Source organism: Hyalella azteca, unplaced genomic scaffold, assembly GCF_000764305.2.
Source record: "Hyalella azteca isolate HAZT.00-mixed unplaced genomic scaffold, Hazt_2.0.2 contig1595, whole genome shotgun sequence".
NCBI classification, from domain to species: Eukaryota; Metazoa; Arthropoda; class Malacostraca; order Amphipoda; family Hyalellidae; genus Hyalella; species Hyalella azteca.
Genome location: NW_025931899.1, coordinates 69,152 through 90,194, shown reverse-complemented (window position 1 = coordinate 90,194; position 21,043 = coordinate 69,152). Strand labels below are relative to the sequence as shown.

General features: G+C 37.9%; 2 protein-coding genes across 2 annotated transcripts; one reads left to right on the top strand and one right to left on the bottom strand.

Annotated features, from left to right (window-relative positions):
* Positions 1-6,203: 6,203 nt before the first annotated feature.
* On the bottom strand, positions 6,204-8,391 carry LOC108683471. The gene is made up of 3 exons (XM_018172786.2): positions 8,276-8,391; positions 7,398-7,496; positions 6,204-7,171 (listed from the first exon to the last, which is right to left on the bottom strand). The coding sequence occupies exons 1-3, from the start codon at positions 8,346-8,348 to the stop codon at positions 6,966-6,968; spliced, it is 378 nt and encodes a 125-aa protein (XP_018028275.1). The 5' UTR covers positions 8,349-8,391; the 3' UTR covers positions 6,204-6,965.
* A 5,312-nt stretch (positions 8,392-13,703) lies between these two features.
* On the top strand, positions 13,704-21,043 carry LOC108683472. Its single transcript, XM_047883111.1, has 8 exons — positions 13,704-13,754; positions 14,470-14,601; positions 14,824-14,916; positions 15,163-15,348; positions 15,644-15,721; positions 19,069-19,161; positions 19,411-19,596; positions 20,330-21,043. Exons 2-8 carry the CDS (start codon positions 14,487-14,489, stop codon positions 20,458-20,460), a joined length of 882 nt encoding a protein of 293 aa, XP_047739067.1. The 5' UTR covers positions 13,704-13,754; positions 14,470-14,486; the 3' UTR covers positions 20,461-21,043.

The following is a 21,043-nucleotide window of genomic DNA, read 5'->3' as shown; positions in this document are numbered from 1 at the left end:
AGTGGCTTTGGAAGGACGAGAGTGTTTGATGGCGTTGTGAACGAGGTCTGTGGTCAATGTGGGTCAGTCTGTCTAGTCGAGTCGTTTGGCTGAACATTTCGTTGTCCGGTCAAGTTTGTTGATGGTGTGTCGCGTGAGGGTGGTGAAGGGTATGTTGAATTTGTTGGCCAGTTTCTTTTTGTTTTTGAGAAGCTTACCGTTGTAGGTGAACGCAACGTGGGGTTAGAGCTTAGGTTTTCCGTTCAGGGCTTTTATGGCTGTCCAGAGGCGTTTGACGTTAGGGTAGCGTTTGAGAGTGTCTAGGTATTCTTTCCAGCGGGTCGTTTTGAGGTTGTTGGTGAGGCGGTTGATTTGGGTCGTCGTGTTGGCAGCGTTTGGGGAAGAAAGGTTTGTTGAGCGGAACCTGTCTCGTTGTTGCAAGAGATCTTCGTTAATTCTTTTGGAAAGCCGGGTTTGGAGATGATGGGATGGCCAGATGGAATGTTGTATTGAATTTAATACTGTTGTCGAGAGTTTTTCAGCAGCGGAGACGTCAGGCGGGAGGTCGGCTGTGCGGAAGACTTGTTCGGTTTCGAGGGTGAATTTGTTCTAGTCAGTATGGCGAAGTTCGTGAGGGTGGTTTTGGGGGGTTTGGTATTGTCGTAGTCACCTTACAAAGTGACGCATATTGGCAGGTGGTCGGAGGCAAGAGCTGTGGCGGTGGTCCAGTCCATGATTGAGATCAGGATGTCTGACGCGATTAAGATGTCTGGAGATGTGGACTGTCCGTTACTGCATGGGTCACTGGGTCGAGGTGTCCATGTTAAGCGTGCCGCTGTTGGAGTTGCCAAGTTCGTTGGCCCGGTCCTCGCCGCTGGCGTCTTGAATGTTTGAGTGCCAGAGTGGTTTGTGAGCGTTCAGGTTGCCTAGGATTATTGTGTTAGATAGTGCAAGTAGATTGGTTATCGATGCTTTGAAGTTGGCAGGAACTTTGTGAGGGTATGTAGATATTGATGATGTTCAGATTGGAGTAAAGAGCTTTAATCAAATTGCCTTCGTATAGTGGAGGCGGACTGATGAGCATCCTCAGTCCGCCACCTCGTTTGGCTGTTCGGTCTTTTCGGTAGATGGCGTAATTGTGGAATTTGGGTTAGGCTCGGGCGGTGAGTTTGGTTTCTTGTATAGCAGCAATGTGAATGGAGTGAGCGCTTAGGAGGTATTCTAGTTCGTCTTTTTTGTTCCGAAGATCATTGCAGTTGAATTGAAGGATTTTCAGCCGTTGACGGTGTTGTGGCGCTGGTAGTGAATGGGAAAGTGGCAATCAGGCGTGGTGAGATTTGAGGCGCTTGCGGTCGAGGCGGTTCGGGGTTAGGTTCGATGCCGGTCATTTGAAGAAGAAGCCGGAGCAGCTTGGCCGGCATTGACTGCTCCGGTGGCGAAAATTCATCGGCGCGTAAACGAGGGAGAGGTTGACGCAGCAGTTTACTAGTGGCACCAGGCCCACCAGTCGGTTAATTCCACCACGAGAAGGCTGCAGCTAACAGAGCCCCATTCTTTCTGGTGGCGGCCGCCGGCTCAGCCATGCGCTCCGCCGCAGCCTGCCCCGCCTGCCTCTTCGTGTTCTTATAGTTTATTATCGTACTCGATGCTAATCTAATTCTTTTACAAGCAAAATATAGACTGTTTTAGCTTCCTATTCATACTCCTAGAATTCATTATCATGCTTTAAGTTAATATATATCTTTCACCATTACAGTAGAGATCGTCTCACTCAGCTGCCTATTCGTGCTCCTTGAGTTTTCAATCGTAGTTTTTTAAGTTAATATATAGATTAATAGCAAAATAGAGGCAATCCTAGCTTCTTATTTGTGCTCCTATACATTTATATCATACTTGAAGTTAATTTATATCTTTTTCAGTAAAATTGAGACCACCTCAGTTACTTGTTCGTGCTCCTATAGAGCTCACTATTGGAGTCGAAATTCATCTATGAGTTTTCCCATTCGAATATAGACATTTCCAGCTGCCTATTTATGCTCCTATTGTTTACTAGCGCACTTGGAAGTCCTGTATGTCTTTTCTTAGTGAAGAGCAGTCCATCGTAGCTTGGATTTATGAAAAAAAATTAACTTCTCATGAAAGCATTAGTTTCTTTCTTATCAATCTGCTCCATGATAAATTTCAAGAAAATAACTTGAGTGTTTGTTAAAAGGCAAATCCAGAATCTTCATGCACTATTAGCTGATAGTTTATAAATTTGAAGTTCAATGCATATCGGATCATGAGTATAACTTTGACTGGTAAGCTTCTTGATTCGCCTGTATAAGTGCACATTTTTAACTAATGATTCGGTTAACACTTAGGATACTAGCACCTTTATCAGCCAAAGATGAGTAAAAACATTTTTCCTTTTATCTGGAAACATTCAAAATTTTAATGTTTTTAAATTAACCTTATAATATATGACATACTATTATGTCTTGCAAACAAATATAACATAGATTAATAGCGTAACATGGTGCAGCGAGCCCACTGCGGGTCACGGGCCCATAGCGGGTTTCTCGCTAAGTATGGCAGATATTGGTCCGTGTTCTCTACCGCGCCGGTCGACAGTTTCACTGGAATGAAGTGTACGGATTTACGCTTTGCTAAGTGTTTGCATTATTAAGATATTAGTGGATAACTGTTTCAGCCCAGATAAAGTTTTTTTTTTTTTCTCCTAAATAAAACTGTTTTCGATTACTGTAGATGAAGCTTTTGAAATTATTGTGAATTATATTTTGAAAGTAATATTTATAGGGATAATTTTGAGATCAAGTTTAGACTATTAGCTTTTAAAATAAAATGTTGACACGATATAAATTTAAAGGATACCTATTGGGGGCAACGGGCCCACGCGTGTCACGGGGCAAAGCGCCCATGGTGAAGTCTTGTGTTATACATCATTAGATTTGTCTCAATGACGTTTTCAAAACTATGACTAGCTTTTTGAATTACAAATTACACTTCATATTGCATGATTTTTTGATTTGCCGCCTCAAGGCAGCTGGTTTAGTTTATAGTTATGCGTATTCATGACCCCTTATCGAGTGATTGACTCTTGCTTTGCCAATAGTTGATTTCAGTCAACACCAATGAGCCAAAAGTTGATGAGTTTTTATGGTGTTGGCCGAAATCACGATTAGGTTTAAATTCTCTGCACATTATATCTGGATTATGGACGAAACTGGAACGAAGTTTTTTCTGATCAACTAAATATATTTTTTCTAGTCAAGGGAACATTTTTTCATGTCAAGGACGAATTTTTTATCGCAAGGATATATTTTTCAAGTCAAGGATATATATTTTTATGTCAATGAAATATTTTTCTTCACTTCAGTGATAGATTTTTTAAGCCAAGAGTATATTCTTTCAAGTTAAGGATATGATTTTTTGAGTTGTTAATAAATGAATGAATGCCATATTTTTTATTACATTTTTCTTATTTTAACTGTAAAATGTTGTTTTATAATTTTTAAATGAAAAATATGCAATTGTGGTAAAGGGACCAAGGGTGGGCGCCTTGCCCCAAGCCCATGGGCACATTGCCCCAGGGGTGGGGCAATAGGCCCATTTTTACACTTTTTACAAAATAGTGTTTCATTAAAAATTGAATACCTCTATAGGCGTCTAATTCACATCATGCATTCCTCATTAGTTGCACCTTTAAACAAATCAAACAACCACATCGTATCAATTAAAACTTCATCAAAAATTTAGTTTAAAAAAGTGGGGGGCGCGCTGCCCCAAGTTGCCCTATTAAACACGGATGAATGTTTTTTCAGAACATATGAAATGAAGAGATCACTTTGCTACTCATATTGTAAACTTGATGAAGTTGGAAATATCAGAGGATACTATTTATTTTGTTCTTTGGAAAATTATTTCTCATATTATGAACAAATTAGGAAGGAAATTCGTGCTTCAGCCTCATTTGACTGCATGGAATTTCATTTATTTTTCGTCAAAAAATGTGGAAATAATTCCTATTATTAGCCATTTGAATTTAATCCGCGGATTCTTTCGACTAGTAGGGAATTATCAATCTGGCGGTCTATTACTCATATATTAAGATCCAATGCAGATAGTTTGAATCTGAGTCCCCGTAGCTATAAATGAATTTCGCATTCCTAACTATAATTTAATAAGCAATTTATTTATACCTTGGACTACTATTCAGCAATAACGACAGAAAAATACGATCGAATCTAATGAAGAAACTGATACCGTATATTTAGTATAGTATATTCGGCATTGGAGAATAGGCCTGGATAGGCCCGTCGACGATTTGAATAGTTTGAATGCCATATCATGATGTGAGACAATTTCATCTCGTGTGCAATTACTCGTACAATGGAATTCAATATCCGAATTCAGTTGTGAAAACTCAACTTCACGTTGTTCTCAGAATCAAAAGAGTACGAACAAAACGAGCTTTCAGTGAATATCTTTATGACTTCAGAGTGAGTGAAGTAAATGCACCAAGTAGAATTAAATTTGTTAACCTACCGACTTGAAAAATATCGATTCGAAATGCCTGAATATTTAATGTGTTAGGTGCAATACTGTAATTATTTGCATTATTCGACTGCTGAACACCATACAACGATGGTCTAAAGTTATGCATCCTGAATTTCGGAGTTTAATTGTCGCTACTGACCAAAAACGTTACTGAGATTTTACAATTTATTAAGTGCATTAACATAAAAAAGTGTAATTAATGATTACTAATTGAATTAAGATTATTACAATAAATAATCGGTACCACCGTACAAATCATGCTGGGGAAATTGATCAGTTTATGTCTAGTCTATTCGCGTGACATCTGAATCAAACGCTATTCGAGTCTGAATCAAACGCTACGGCTGCAGAAATTATTTGAGTTTGTATGCTAATTTTTATGCAATCTCGTCTTGTTTTTGATATTCCCTCCTTTGTTAATTACGATGAACTGCAATAAATTAAGACTGTTGAACTGCTCATTGCCAGATCATAGCAATTAATCGCATATGATTAGCCATATATTATCATGATATACAAAAATTTAACAAGGTTTGCGAAATGACGAGCATCTTCTTATGTGACGCTAAATTCACACATGATGGCTAAATTCATACGTGGGCAAGTTGGGCCCCGAAAAAAAGGTTCATCATTATATTAATGCATGGTAGATATTTCCCATAAATAATTTAAAGTTTAATTTTTAGTCACACGAATTGCAAATAACTTAGATATTTTAAATAATCAAATGTTACGAAAATTAGCCGTAAGATTATAATCAACCAGGATAATCGTAATATCATGACTGACAGATGAGCCTTCCCAAAATGAAAATTAAGAGTGGAGCACCTGTGTTTTTATGATGGCTAATTGTCCGCAAATGTGGTGATATGAATTATTAATCATGCAATGGAGACAGAGATGGCATGGCCACTTATTGGATGTTGTTGGCTGCTCGGCTGAATTGGTTGCCTGCTTAGATAGCTGAAGTGGTTGACTATTTGGTGAGGTGGTTGGCTGCTTGGTTGGGTTTGTTGGCTGCTTGGCTGAATCTGTTATTTGCTCGGGTCCGGCGACGTCAGGAAGCCCGCGTCGCGAAGAAAGACCACAACCCGAGGCGCTCGGACCACACAGCTGAGTGACTGTATAGTTGTGTGTGCTGTGTTGGGTAGTGCTTGGCAGCTGGGCGCTCTGGACGGTGAGGTCTGCGGGCTGCCTATAATGCGATTCTGAATGCTGTGTTTTGTAAGGTCTACATGTTATGTGGTTGTGGAGCGTGGGTTAGATGACAGGTGCCAAGCCTGGACTGGCATAGTCCAGCACTGAGCGTATGTATCATTTGTATACTAGTGAAAAGGTCTATTTTTTGTCTGAATGTTGTTCCCATGAGGGCTTTTGAAGTGTTTAGCCTAGAGCTGCCCTTTTTGGTTTGGTGTTGCGAAAGTACGGCCCAAAAGCCATTGAAATGAGACTACTAAAATCTTAATTTGTGTATAGTGTATGTGTGTGTGTGTTTTGATGCTCAACTCACGCTGGCTGATTCAACTCGGCCTGGTTGATTCAGCTCGGTCTGATAAAACTCGAGCTGATTCAACTCGAGCTGATTCAACTCGGGCTGATTCAACTCGGGCTGATTCAACTCAGGCTGATTCAACTCCGGCTGATTCAACTCAGGCTGATTCAACTCGGGCTGATTTAACTCCGGCTGATTCAACTCCGGCTGATTCAACTCCGGCTGATTCAACTCGGGCTGATTTAACTCCGGCTGATTCAACTCCGGCTGATTCAACTCCGGCTGATTCAATTCGGGCTGATTCAACTCGGGCTGATTCAACTCGGGCTGATTCAACTCCGGCTGATTCAACTCGGGCTGATTCAACTCCGGCTGATTCAACTACGGCTGATTCAACTCCGGCTGATTCAACTCCGGCTGATTCAACTCGGGCTGATTCAACTCCGGCTGATTCAACTACGGCTGATTCAACTCCGGCTGATTCAACTCGGGCTGATTCAACTCCGGCTGATTCAACTCCGGCTGATTCAACTCCGGCTGATTCAACTCCGGCTGATTCAACTCGGGCAGAAAAATTTTTCGGCTTAATTTACGTAAGAATAGAACGAAGTTAAATTTTCTGAATTTCTGCTCCTATCATTCAATGTTCTACTCAAATGATTTGAGTTATTCCTTTTGTGAATCGTGAAATTTGAAATGGGTATTTTGCTAGAATTATAAAAGTAACAATAAAATAATGAATTCCATTTTAATTTTCTCGAAGTATTCGTATTTTATTCTTAACAATGCTCGTATCAAATTGATGCGAAAATAGTTGATCCACTTTTGATGCTCAATATACTCCTTTCATTAGGATTTACTATCATCTATTAATTGAAGAACGATGACAACATTTTTACTACTGACTTTTTCCTTTGTTTCACCTTCATTCCCGCTAACCTAGACACTTTATGGTGGTGCTCTTGGCAAGCTGAACTTCATCTTCATCACCATAAATGCATGTAAATTTGCGGTCGCAGTCATCGCTGTATGTCAGTCGCAGCTGATGCTGCTGCATGAAGGCACTTTTTTCAATGCTCGTCTGATGCCTCAGCACTTGCCCTTCTTCATACCACAGTAAGTCAAGCGAGAGTCCATAACCTGTGAGTCATTGAAATTCATCTTCAATTGAGCTAAATTGGTACGAATTTGGGTTTACAGCTTCACAAATTTTTATTGGCTCCCTGACAAAACTACATAGAATCAATTCTCAATGTTGTTAATTACCAATAAGCTAAGGTAGTTCATGTCTGGGGACATTAATTGGACTACTGAGAAAATTTTCCCTAAATTTCTCTTTGTAACATTGACTATATTTTGGCAGAACCTTCTATCGTGCAGGTGAGGTTCATGCCTTGTCCAGGCTGTATTTCTAAGCTTGGTCCAACGCTGCTGCCATCTTCCTTCGTGATACTCATTTCTGCGTCTGGGTTTCAAAGACAAGAATATCTTCATGAGTAATGCTGACCTTGCAAAAAGATTAAAATCGTTTGTATCATAAATGTATTATAATGAGGCGTGATAATTGTCGCACAATATGCTTTTCATACTAAATTTTGCATTGGTATTGTATCGTGGGAAGCTGAAGCTACTGCAAGTGCTTTGTTAGGATTAGATGTGAATATGTACATATATGAAGATTGTGAATATATTTGTAAAATACTTAGATTTTGCATTTATGGATATGTCTATTTTGCTTACTTTATTATTTTTTAGAAATTTACCAAATTAATTTTGTACGGTTTGTTTGTGAAAATCTCAAACTTCAAGACTCAAGTTGACGCCTTATAGCAGAGATCAAGATTGAAGATACAACAAAAGATATCGACATTCATGAGTGTCTTTTTTCATAAGTGTCTGCGACCGCAAATTCGTCATTAAATTCTTTAACTCGTGATTTACTCAGTTTACTCATCTCCAATATAGAGGTACAATAAAGTATTTTAAATGTGAATTATCAATAACCCTCTGATACTGAACGATACTGAACGATAATGATACTAAAAGATAATTGGAGAGTCCTTAATTACAGCCCCAACAGCGTGAAATCATCCATCATATATCACAAATAGAATGAAACTTGTTGTTAGTTCTCGTTCAATTGACGTTTTCAGACACACTATGTGAATGATGCGATTGTATAGTGTATCTAATGAAAGAGTAAAATTACGCCCCAATGATAAGCACATGAAACTGAATACTTACTCATAATTGCTGATGGTGCGCTAGGTGATGGTGACCAGAACAAGAAAAAAGCAATAAGAAACAACTTCATCATTTTGTTGTTGCTGTTTGAGGCAAACTTAATCGACGAAAGAAACTGTAAACGAATTTTATAAGTTATTCGAAATATACTTCTTACTGGAGTGCATATGTACACGTACTTATGTCTGCAAAATGAAATTTATGCAATGATGAAATATATTGGTGATGGAATTTTTAATGATGAATCGATCTAGTGTTGAAATGTTTAATGATGAATTGCCATAGTGTTGAAATGTTCAACAATGAATTACTGTAGTGATTAAATGTTTAATGATGAATTGCTACAATGATGAAGTGTTTCAAAGACGAAATGTGTCAATGAAAAACTGTGTCAAAGATGAAATGTGTCAGNATGAAATTTGTAAAAGATGAAATGTGTCAGAGATGAAATTTGTAAAAGATGAAATGTGTCAGAGATACAATGCGTAGAAGATGAAATGTGCCACAGATAAAACGAGTCAAAAATGAGATGCGTCAAGGGTGGAGCGTATCAAAGGTGAAATGTAGCTTATGACGAGGTATCTGGCCGCCGTTTGAGACATTTATCTTATTTTAGCATATAATTTTTTGTCTAAATAAAGAATTGAAGGTATCGTGAGATAGTGATTGACGTCTGAACCTATTAATTAAGCTGAATCAAAACCTGCAATATTTACTACACAGCCGGGTAAAATAGATAAAAAGTATTTATGAATTTACATCTGGAATATTTTTTCTCTTCGCCCAGTTGAATTTTGCGCAAAGGCAATAAATTCACAAAAATACACTTGACAACCATGACTATGCCTCAGCACTGACAACGTCACACTATCGCCGCGTTTGTTGAAGTAACTTCTGCTAACTTCAGACTAACTAACTTCTTATCATCTGATAAGACTTCATGTTGCAGCGTAGTTATGGAAGTTCGTACAAAGCTGCTATTGGTGCGCACATGGATTTGAAGAACGTTCAGGCATCACTGCCTGCGCACAATTGAAATGAAATTCTTTAGTTAATCCAACTGTCTTGGATCAATTTTATCCTACATTTCATACTGTGAGTCTAATTCAGGTAATTAATGACATTGCCGTGTTAACTACGGTAACTTACGGCGGATTTAAAAGCTATGTCGTGGTTCAATGTCAGTTGGATGCTCACTCAACGCACGCACTCTAACCTACAATGAATTTCATTCAGTTCTAAACAAGTTCATCTTGAGATCGAGAGCGTATATGTGAACGCGTCTTATGAGCCAGATCGACAGAAGATGTTCTCAAAGTCTTCCATAATTGAGGACGTCGTTCCATTCGACGTCCTCATTCCATTCCATTCCATTCGTTCCATTCCATTCACTACAACATACGAAACATTAGACAACAAACTGTCATCCAACTGATGAAGAATGGTCAGCGCGCGTGTGGCTTTCTGTCCAAAAAAACTTGACAAAACAAGCTCGATTGATGTCCTGAAATGAATCCAACTGTCACTGTTCCACTACGGCTGAAACATTCAAGGTCTACTATTCCTTAATTATTCGCTCCTTTTATTATAAACATTGGAATTTCCTAATATTATAGTGTAATTTTCCAGTAATAAAAAGCTTCTATTAACTCCACGTTGAAGAGTTGGAAGGCTGTCCGCAGATCATCTTCTAAGAAACATATGATACTTCATGTGTTTGTAAATCATTTAAGACAAAATACCTGATAATGAGTGACTAAAATAACTACTGAATAATGCTGATTCACGAATTGAGAACGCCTTGTCAGTTAGCATGCTGATAACGTATTTCAATCATTTATACTCCGCTTTATTTAAAAATTAATTAAAAACAACGCGTCCCTGACAGCCGAATTAAAAAACAAGTCACTACCAGCAGAAATAACGCGTCCCTGACAGCGGAAAGAACGCGTCCCTGACAGCAGCAAGAACGCGGCCTTGACAGCCGAAAGAATGCGTCCCTGGTAGCCGAAATAGCGTGTCCCTGACAACCGAAAGAACGGGTAACTGACAGCAGAAAGAACGCGTCCCTACCAGCCGAAATAGAGCGTCCCTGACAGCTGAAAGAACGCTACCCTGACAGCCGAGAGAACGCGTCCCTAACAGCCAAGAGAACGCGTCCCTGACAGCCGATAGAACGCGTCCATGACAGCCGAGAGAACGCGTCCCCGACAGCCGAGAGAACGCGTCCCTGACAGCCGGGAGAAGGCGTCCCTGACAGCCGAAAGAACGCGTCCCTGACAGCTGAGAGAACGCGTCCCTGAGAGCCGAAAGAACGCGTCCCTGGCAGCCGAAAGAAATCGTTCCTGAAAGCCGATTCAAGTTTTCAATTGAGATGGTCGTGTTGCCAGTTTTGTCACAGGGCAGCACGACTTCGCAGAATTTTTGTTTGATCTCTTATTGATGATGTTCAAATTTGTATTGTTTCATTCAAAAACAAATGCTTTAACTTACTACTGCAAGCATTTGTCACATTCGTCGTCTGTAAATATTCAAATGAATGAAATTTTATCTGAATTAATAATTTCGTCTATGAAGCAATTTGTTGCTGCAATCGCTTATCAATGATTTTAGTCATTTTACTTATAATTTCCGAGAATTATGCGTCATAATTCTTGGCAATGATTAGCTAGCTCTCAAACGTCAATGATAAGCTAGTTGGCTTAATATTAACTATTTAATTCTCAAGGGCAGCCACTTAAGAAACAGATTCTCATGTTCACGTTGATATCAGCATCTGAATTTTCACCTTTGAAATAAAATGTAGCAATAAATATTATCTACTCACACTTCTTATCAGTTCAGTTGTTCTAATAGAGATTACAAACCCCAGCTTTCTTTTACTAGTCGAGGTGGATCCCTTGAACGGGTAAGGCAGCAGTGCATACTCCGGCACATACATTCATTATTTATGCCCCGTTTAGTTTGGTGCTACTTACAACAACTGTTGCTTCCTCGTTGGTTCCAGGTAAGTCTTCATTCGATGCATCTTTTAATGATATTGTGAATTTATTTTCATGCGATAAAATTAAAATTCTTAAAAATTAAAAGTTCCGTGGATGTCAACTCTTATTTAAAGATCAAAAGCAAGTGTGTTCTAGCCTATTTTTCTCGAATTGCAACTCGCTTTCTGAGTTAAAGGCTAAAAATTATTTTTGCTGATTTACAACATGACAATGATGCAATTATAAAATGCTCGAGTGCGATTAAAACATTTCTTATGCCATTGGTGAATTTGCATTAAATACTTCTAATTGTGATGTATGTTAAATTGGAATGAATGAGCAACAAAATGAAGGCATCTACTTGCTGGCCCAACCTCACTTAAAGGAATTTATTTGCAACTAACAAGGTTGACGCATCGATAAATTATTACGCTTGAATATAAAAGCAGTATAAAAATTCAATTTTCCTTCATTCTAATCATCGAAACATCCATTACCGGTAAAATGCAGGCAATCAAGCATAGAGAAACAATCGACGAAGTTCGAAAAACGGCTTGTCAACAATGGTAATACACTATTCCAGCTTCGGATCGTATGTTAAAACAGCTTCGTCGTATTACAGACGACTACACGTAGCCCAACATAACTGCACCGATAAAATAAGAATTCGAAGAAAATAATTTGGAAAAGTATTGGTAATAATGATGAAAATATTGCAATGTTGGGCAAGGAATTCAAAGCAGGAAATAACTCTACCTTAACAATCGAGACACTGATTCAACAAATTAGGGGGCATCAACAGCGTCTCATTAATTGCTTGACGGGCTCCACCAGAGTCGCTGTTATTCCAGACAAACAAAATGCAATAGATACATGATAAATGAGAATCTAGTTATATGTTAGATGAACCTAGAATTTTTCTCATTTTCTCAGTATAGTTAAAGCCTCAAACACATCTTAAAATAATTTGCCATCAAAGCTGTAATTTCAAGAGGCCATTTATAGGAAAAACATTGATGGAAAAGAAAGGGCTATAACTCCAGTATAAATAAGTTAGGCTTAGAATATATCAAACTTCTCCATTTTGTTCGGAATATTTAATTAAGCAAAAATTAGTGACAATTTAGCCAAGGTGGCAGCCAAAAATTATAATTAATTTCAAATAATTCTTGGGAAATTCCGACTAAACTTCATATAAATCTAATAGTTGTGATCTTCACAATTATTGATTATTATCAATATATACTATCGATAACTGCAAGTAAAAATCACTGATGATCTTCTCAAAATCTCGGACTATATTATCAAATAGTTGACCCTAAAAATATTTATTTGGAATATGAAGAGAACCAAAATCATATTTATATATATGGTATGGTATGAAATCTTGATACTATAATACCATACACGAAAAGAGAAATGAAAAAGTTAATTAATTAGAAGACATTTGACATACGAACTGTCATCCAACTGATGACAAATGATCTGCGTTTAGCTATCTGTTCCGTAAAACTTGACAAGACAAGCTCGAATGATGTCCTGAAATCCAAGTGTCACCGTTCCACTATACGGCTTTTAAAATGTACTATTTCACAAATATTCATTACTTTCATAAACAGTAAAAGTACCTAATCTAATAGCGTAATTTTCTAGTAGCAAAAAGCTTTCTTAACTCAACGTTGAAGAATTGAAACGGTGTACGCAGATCCTCTCCTACGAAGCAAATGATACATTATGTTTGTAAATCATTTAGGATAAAATACACGATAATGAGTTACTAAAATACCTGTTGAGTAATACTGATTCACGAATTGCGAACGCTCAAGCTTGTCTGTTAGGGTGCTGATAACGTTTTTTCAAGCATTTATATATTCCGCTTTAATAAAATATTTAACAGGCCTCTTTCATTGCACGGCGAACTTATCTATGGAAACGACGTCCTCAATTATGTATAACTTTGAGAATACTATGTCGATCTGGCTCATAAGATGGGTTCACATATACGCTCTCGACCTCAAGATGAACTTGTTTAGGACTGAATGAAATTTATTGTACGTTAGAGTACACGCGTTGAGTGACCATCCAACTGACATTGAACCACGACATAGCTATCAAATCCGCCGTAGGTTACCAAAGTTGCCAGCCGGCTATGTCATTAATTACCAGTCATAGACTTACAACATGATACGTAAAATGAAATTGATGCAAGACAGATGGATTAATTAACGAATTTCATTTCTATATTGTGCGCAGGTGCCTGAACGTTCTTTAAATCCATGTGCGCACTGAGCAGCTTTACACTAACTTCCGTAAATACTTTGCAACATGAAGTCTTATCAGATGATAAGAAGTTAGTTAGCCTGAAGTTTATTCAGTAAACGCGGTGCTATTGTGACGTTGTCAGTGCCGAGGAATAGTCACGGTTGTCAAGTGTATTGTGTAAATTTATCGCCTCTTCCGCAAAATTCAACACGGCGGGAAAAAAACTTTAAGACGTAAATTTGTAAATACTGTTTTTTAACATATATTACATGGCTGAGGGATACATATTGCAGTTTTTGATTGAGTTTAACAGGTTCAAAACGTCATTCACTGTCTTACGACACAATCATTTATTTATTTAGACAATAAATTATAGACGGTGGCCAGATACCTCGTCATACGGGACATTTTACATTGACACATTGTATCTTTGACACATTCCATCTATGACTCATTTCATCACAAAACAATAATTTCATTAGCAAACTTTTCGTCTCTATGGAAATTCATCAGTGACCATTCCGCACTATAACATTTCATCATTGCATCAAGAGCATTTTGAGTATATACCTGAATGAATAAGGTTACATAAGTAGCTGTAGGTTACACCATACATCACATATGGTCACACTACAGCACAACAAACCTTCTTCTAACAGTGTGCCAACGTTCCACTTTCATTAAAAGCCAATGTAATGCCATCTGACAGCATATATGGAAAACCCTTAACATGTTTTGAATTATTCAATAATTTTTCATCAATGCGTATGAGATATCGATATTAAATGTGTTTTATCTTGACATGAGCCCGTCATAAAAAGAGATCTAGTCACTTTGATATTAAAACAGAAGTATAAATTTGTTTGTTTATGAGCTACTAGGTCCATCACAAGCGTGTGCTATATACAATTCAAATCATGTACTTACCACTTCCGGCGCCTCTCTCAGATCCTCGTGAAAGAAGAATGATGCTTCAGTTGAGGGACTCTCGTTGCCAAATAAACATCATATCAATAACGTTTTTACTTTGTTTAATGGTCACGGTGATTTCACCAGCGACTGCTTGTTCCGACACCGGAAGTAAGTAGTATTATTATATTTATTACATTGCAAATTTCAAAAATTAATTATTGATTTGTGGTTATAATGGCTGGCTTATAGGAAGATAGTGTGAATGCTGATCTAACAAGCCTCACAAAATTATGTTTATTTGCGAACCTAAAACCAACCTTCAATCAATAAATTTAAAAAATAACGAGATTATTTAAATTTTATCTAAGGGCTTCGATTTTTTTCGCACAGGCTTGGATATCAGGACAAAATCTGGAAGCATTGCGTGGCCAAGCGTGAACGTTACTATAGGACGACAAATCGAGCTGTATTGCTCCATTTTAGGTGACGTTTGAATTCAATCTCAAAGATTCTAACAGTGGAATATTTTTGCACTGATAATTTGAAATTTGGCTTCTCACTAATTCTTTGATGAATCGGATATCGTTGACGTGAATGAATAAGTAAAACTGTTTATATTATAGAAAATGTCGATTATATCAAATAATATCTGTACTTAACACAAGACATTTACGTTCGTTTTTGATGTAAATGTCTTCGACCCTAATCGAAGTTCCTACCCATGTGCAGGTTATGATCCATCAAAAGATTTAGAATGGACGTTCCGCATAAAGCTGAAATCGGAGTCAGTTCCGAAAAAAAGGAACTTGCAGCAACGAAAACTACCATTTACCCCCGAAGCGACACACTGCAGCAACCAGCTTGTCTGCAGATATAACGGCACTAAGGAAATAAGTACGACCATGAATTGCCAAGGTAAGACCGCGCGGGGCAAAATTCGGATAATATCATTGTAGAAATATGCAATGAAACTTCTCCAAAATTCTATGAGAAAAGTGGATTGGGGTTCAATCTTTCTCCTTGTCAATCAATAAATATCTTATTGATGAAGCTTTCCTGTGTAGAAGATCACCAATACAGATGTCGCATACTTGTGAGTAATGTCGCAATTTGATTATGATTAAAAATAAATAACACTTTCAAGAATAGTGATAGTCCTTTCAGTGAATCAATAAATACAAAATTCAATGGCACGTGCTTTTTAATGCAGGAAACCCAAAAGCCATGCAAGATGCGTGTGGGCTGAACTCTGGATGTACACTCAATAAATCTCAACAAGTCAGTCAAGGTGAGACATTTTAAGAAAGTATTATCTTATCGTGATTAAGAAATTATCGTTGAATCGTAAATTTTCTTGTGTGATTTTATCACGCAATGAAATTTCAGTAAAATCACAGAGATAATTTTACAGACTACAATTATTCTGCAGAAACGATATTGGAACTACTAATATACGTAGCTACATTTAACTGTTGTCAACACGTTGTCAGCACTCAATTAAAAACGTAACTCGAACAGAGCATACTTTTCTCTAAATTTTAGGTAAACTAATGTGCGTTTTTGTACCTTTTAACTTTTACGGCGATTAATGGCGAATCTGAAAAATACGTTGGTATTACTAATCCCGTATACAATTTACTGTGAAGACCAGATGATTTAATGATTCGCTGATCTATGTCGAGTATGACGAGTTTTTTTTTTTTTTTGAGCTCCTAAAATGGCATCCTATGATTATTTGTAAGTTAGGAACAGCCGTGCTCTGAATCCTGCCGTTCACTGCCAAGCCTTGAGCTCGCCCAGCGCGTAAATTAGCGGCTCTATATGTCCACTTTACGCTCTGTTGTACGAGTGAAATAAACATCTGATTAGAATCCGGTCATAGACCGAGCGACCTTGGGGCAATCGTGTGGCGCGCGTATTTGGCACCTGATAGCTTTAATTGGCGTAGAAACGGCCGAATTTGAATAGTGCGTTAAAAATGCCCTCTCCCCTGATATAATGGGGGAAAGGGAGGGGCATTTGAATGGCTGTACGCTAGGCTATATACAGTATATACTGGTAGAAGCAGACTAGGCGGAAACAAATGCAAAATTCTCCCACATTGCCCGAACAAAACAATCTCTAATATTCAACAGCATTCGACATTCTCACACATTGCCCACAACCAAACATTCTTCAACATTCACGAGCATTCAACAATCAACATTCCCCAATATTAAACACCGCTCAATATTATCCCACATTTTCCTTGTACGAAACATTCTACCCCATTCACCCGTACCAAACACTCCTACCTATTACGGGGGCCAAACATTTTCCACATACGGCAGAGAAAAAGATTCTTCTTCCTTTACCAGAATTAAACCTTCTCTCATATTCGCCATCACCGAACAGTCACATATACTGTTAAGCATTCTTCTGCAATAACCACTTAAATCAACCACAAAGTTTTCACAAAATATTGCACAACAGCCTAGTGTATCTATAGGTCTCAATTTTAGCCATTTCAACATATAGCGCACATTCAATATGGTAGCTAATGCAGCGAGCTTGCTGTCCTCCAGTGAACAAGGGCAAATTTGGGAGTTTAGTCGCTCATGAGCGAATTGTGGCGAGTGACACTTGATGAGTGCGTTGGATAGACAGGTAAGTGGATTACCCAAGGTTGCTTTTGTATGATCGTAGTCTGCATGAGGAGTTTCCCCTGATGCTGCCACTGAGCATGGAAGTGCGCTGCGATAAAGCGCAAAAGTTCGTGGTCTGAATATAATATTGTCACAGTGTGTGGTAGTGAAAGAGCTTCTCATGCTGCCTTATCTGCGAGTTCATTTCGTTTGATGCCCATGTGGGATAGGATCCATGCTAGGAGGAATTTTTTTATAATGTGGTGATATTAGCTGATTTGAGGAGGTTATTGTTGGCGCTGATGAAAATACTGGTTTTGGATCAGCAGCTTTCTCCTTGGGCATTTTTCCTGGTTGACTGTCTGTGGGTTTCGACCTCAGTTTGGGATTTTTATTTGGTTCATACATTATGATTTGTATAGTTTGGCAGAAGCTGTTCTTTAATGCAATAAGAAATACTCTCTGGTCTTCAATGAAACCTACATTATGATTTCTAGACTTTCATTTCAATAAGGATTTACAAGATGGTTTTTATCACCGGCACTTGTCGCACGCGACCGCAACCTCGAATCTCTTGAACACTTGGCCAAAATTTCAACGTGTACCGTCGTGTAATTATAAGTGTCTATACTCACTCCCTCCAGCTGCATCACGTTACACCGAAATAATATTTAAACATTAAACGAGTCTATCAACAAATTGTACCCTACGAACATAATAAAGTAACCACGAGGAACAAGAACCGTAAAGCATTGACCAGCTTATGTATGTCATCGATGTTGTTTGAACTAATGACTACATTTTTTCAATTCGTTCAATAAGTAGTCAGGTGCCTAAGCATAGTTTGATATTATGACACTCACACCGCGATAAGTGACGTCCAATATGGACAACTGCCATTGAACAGAACGATCATAATTGACTGAAGGAATTAAGTGAGCCTCACCTGAGAATATTGAAATTTTGTAGATCTTGTTTGTATAACCAATTCTTCAATGCCTGCCATAGGCAATGCATTGTCATACAACATCAAGCAGTTTCGTCCCAAAATCATAGTGACCTGACTGAACATTTAATAAAAAACTTGAAGGACCTGAATGCAAAACCGTACGTTCATCTTTTGCTTTTTCTGCCAATTAACAAACAGCCTGCATATTAGTTATGTATGTATTGATATGGATTTGAAATTTATCTCTTGGAGCTACAAGCATTAATTTTTTACAGCCACGTACTTATTAAGTGTTTTTCTCCGCTTGCACCCCTTAATCATATATATCCATATGCCTTCAAGCAGCCTGAGGTTTTAACTATGGTAAAATAAATTCAGATACTTTTGTCCTATAAATAATGAAATCTTTAGCTAACTACTACGTAAGCTAAAAAAATTTGTAAAGTCAATTATAATTTCGTTCCATCGTATGCCGTAACAAACGTAAACGTGTACATACATCGACGCCATTCCATGAGCGGGTGATTGTCATGGTTCGCGCAAATACTAGCGTCTGACATGAGACAGCCTGACCAGCTGCTCTTTTTGTTTTTTTTTTATTAAGTAGATACGGCCTATATCGTGCGTTCGACTCCCGCAATAAGCTCATAATTTCCAGCCCAAAAAGGTATATGGCCGATTTGCCCAAATAAAAATTTAAGGCGCATCTGATTCACCTCTAAACCCAGTCGATAGAGCCGGGGCGACCCTGAATGGAATCCGAAATTCGACTGGATACAAAAGTTAGGGAGAATCAAGTTTTGTTCCAATGAGTGTCTTAAAATTAAATTAGTTTTTCATTTCTTGTCATGTCTATAAGGTCAAATTAAAAACATCAAGAAACCTTGAGTTTTATTAAAACCGTTTTGTACATTTCCTGATTTTTTATGAGGGTTCATTGAGGGCATTTTCCTTCGTTCATCAAGACAAGCTTCTCCTACCAATCATGGTATATTTAAATGAGACGTTTTATTCATTTGCTAATACAATACTAAAATTTCCCTACTTAATTTCCCCGCACAGACATGAGAATCACGACGATATCTGGAAGCACTGCGTGGCCAAGCGTGAACGTTACTATAGGACGACATGCCGAGCTGTATTGCTCCATTTTAGGTGACGATTGAATTCAATTTAAAAAATTCCAGCAGTGGCACACTTTTGCACTGATAATTTGAAATTATGATTTACACTAATTTTATAACGAATCGGGTATTGCTGATTTGAATGAATAAACTGTTTATATTATAGAAACTGTTAATTCTATCAAATAAGATTTGAACTTAACCCAAAACATTTACGTTCGTTTTTGATGTCTACCTATACACGTCTTCAACCCTAATTAAAGTTCCTACCCATACGCAGGTCATTATCCATCAAAAGACATGGAATGGACTTTCCGCAAAAAGCTCGAATTAGATTCATCTCCAAAAAATGAGTATTTGCTGCAGCGAAAACTAACTTTTACCCCCGAAGCGACTCACTGCGGCCACCAGCTTGTTTGCAACTATGACGGCACCAAAGAAATCAGTACGACCATGAATTGTCAAGGTGAGACCGCACGAGGCAGGAATCGAATATTAGTGTATAGCATAAAATATAGAGAATATTTTTCCACACTCGTATACAGAATATATGTGTGTGTGTGCAACTTCTAAAAGAAAAAAAAACAGAGCGAAGGTATTTGGTTCTGTTTAGAGGGAATAGTAAACAATTCCTTCATCTCTGGAGATCTTAAATACAAAGATTTGTAAAGTTTTTTGCGACGTAATTGATCACCCAGACAGCGCATGGTCCATTTGCGTCATACAACGCGAAGGCCGTTCCCGACTCGCACAGAAACATCCAATCAATGATAGTTTCAATATAGGAAAATGATAGAATTCCGTACGTATAGGTTCGAGAGTATCATCAATATTCAATTCAACGTGCGTCATTTTGCTGTAAAGTAACAGTATGTAAAATAGGGAACCTGATACAAATCCATATCAGTAAAATGTAATGCTTGCAGTAGCATCAGATTTTTTTTTCAATGTGTTTCAGCTCGTTGGCTTTTATGTGAACTATTTACTGAGTATTGAATTTCGAATTCTGGTGAAGAAGGCTCAATAATAAATACTTACATATGTCAGGTGGAAATGTAAATGTGAATGAATGCATTTTTGGTTTGCTGCCCGACATAAGGAAAAATTTCTTTTTTGGATATGCTGCCTCAACATTGTAGCATAAACTTCTCCTGTTACTGTTATTTATGATTTTACAATCATGTCACTTTCGTTGAAAGAATCTGCTCCTGAATCTGCAAAGATTGGCCCAACACACGCTCCTTCAACCGCCCACAGGCCTCAAGTTCCCCATTTGAACCAAGTCGCCTATGCAATCCTGGTCTCTGCTACGATCATCCTGCTTGATTAATATTTCATGATTAATTTTAGTGACATTTGATTATTTAACAATATCTAAGTTATTTCCAATTCATGCGATCACAAATCAAAATTTGATTTATTTGTGAGAAATATCTATCATACACTGATTTAATGATGAACTTTTACGGGGCCCGACACAAATGAATTCGAATTTCGCGTCGCTCAAGAAGACGCTCGTCAATTCGGAAACCTTGTTAAATTTTTGGTATCTCATTATAATATATGGTTTGTCATATGCCAGTAATTGCTAATGTATGTTCTGGCAATAAGCTCTTCTCCAGTCTTAATTTTTGCAGTTCATCATAATTAACAAGGAGAGCATTTCAAAAACAAAACGAGATTGCATTCAAATTAGCAAACAAACTCAAATAATTTCAGCAGCCGTAGCTTTTGATGCAGACTTGTTTCGTCGGTCACTGAAGTGCCAGCGTTTGCCATTCATATAATATTGATCCTGGCAGGTGATGTCACGCGAATAGACTAGGCCTAAACTGATAAATATTCCAACATGATTTGTACGGTGGTACCGATTATTTATTGTAATAATCTTAATTCAATTAGTAATCATTAAT

Excerpts from the sequence above, each read along its gene's own strand:
- LOC108683471 (XM_018172786.2), bottom strand. The coding sequence starts at position 8,348 with ATGATGAAGTTGTTTCTTATTGCTTTTTTCTTGTTCTGGTCACCATCA. Across the intron at positions 7,497-8,275 it reads CGCACCATCAGCAATTATGA|ACGCAGAAATGAGTATCACG; the intron begins GTAAGTATTCAG and ends TTTGAAACCCAG. Across the intron at positions 7,172-7,397 it reads CCTCACCTGCACGATAGAAG|GTTATGGACTCTCGCTTGAC; the intron begins GTTCTGCCAAAA and ends AATGACTCACAG.
- LOC108683472 (XM_047883111.1), top strand. The coding sequence starts at position 14,487 with ATGATGCTTCAGTTGAGGGACTCTCGTTGCCAAATAAACATCATATCA. Across the intron at positions 15,722-19,068 it reads ATCTCAACAAGTCAGTCAAG|ACATGAGAATCACGACGATA; the intron begins GTGAGACATTTT and ends TTCCCCGCACAG. Across the intron at positions 19,597-20,329 it reads TACGACCATGAATTGTCAAG|AATCTGCTCCTGAATCTGCA; the intron begins GTGAGACCGCAC and ends TTTCGTTGAAAG.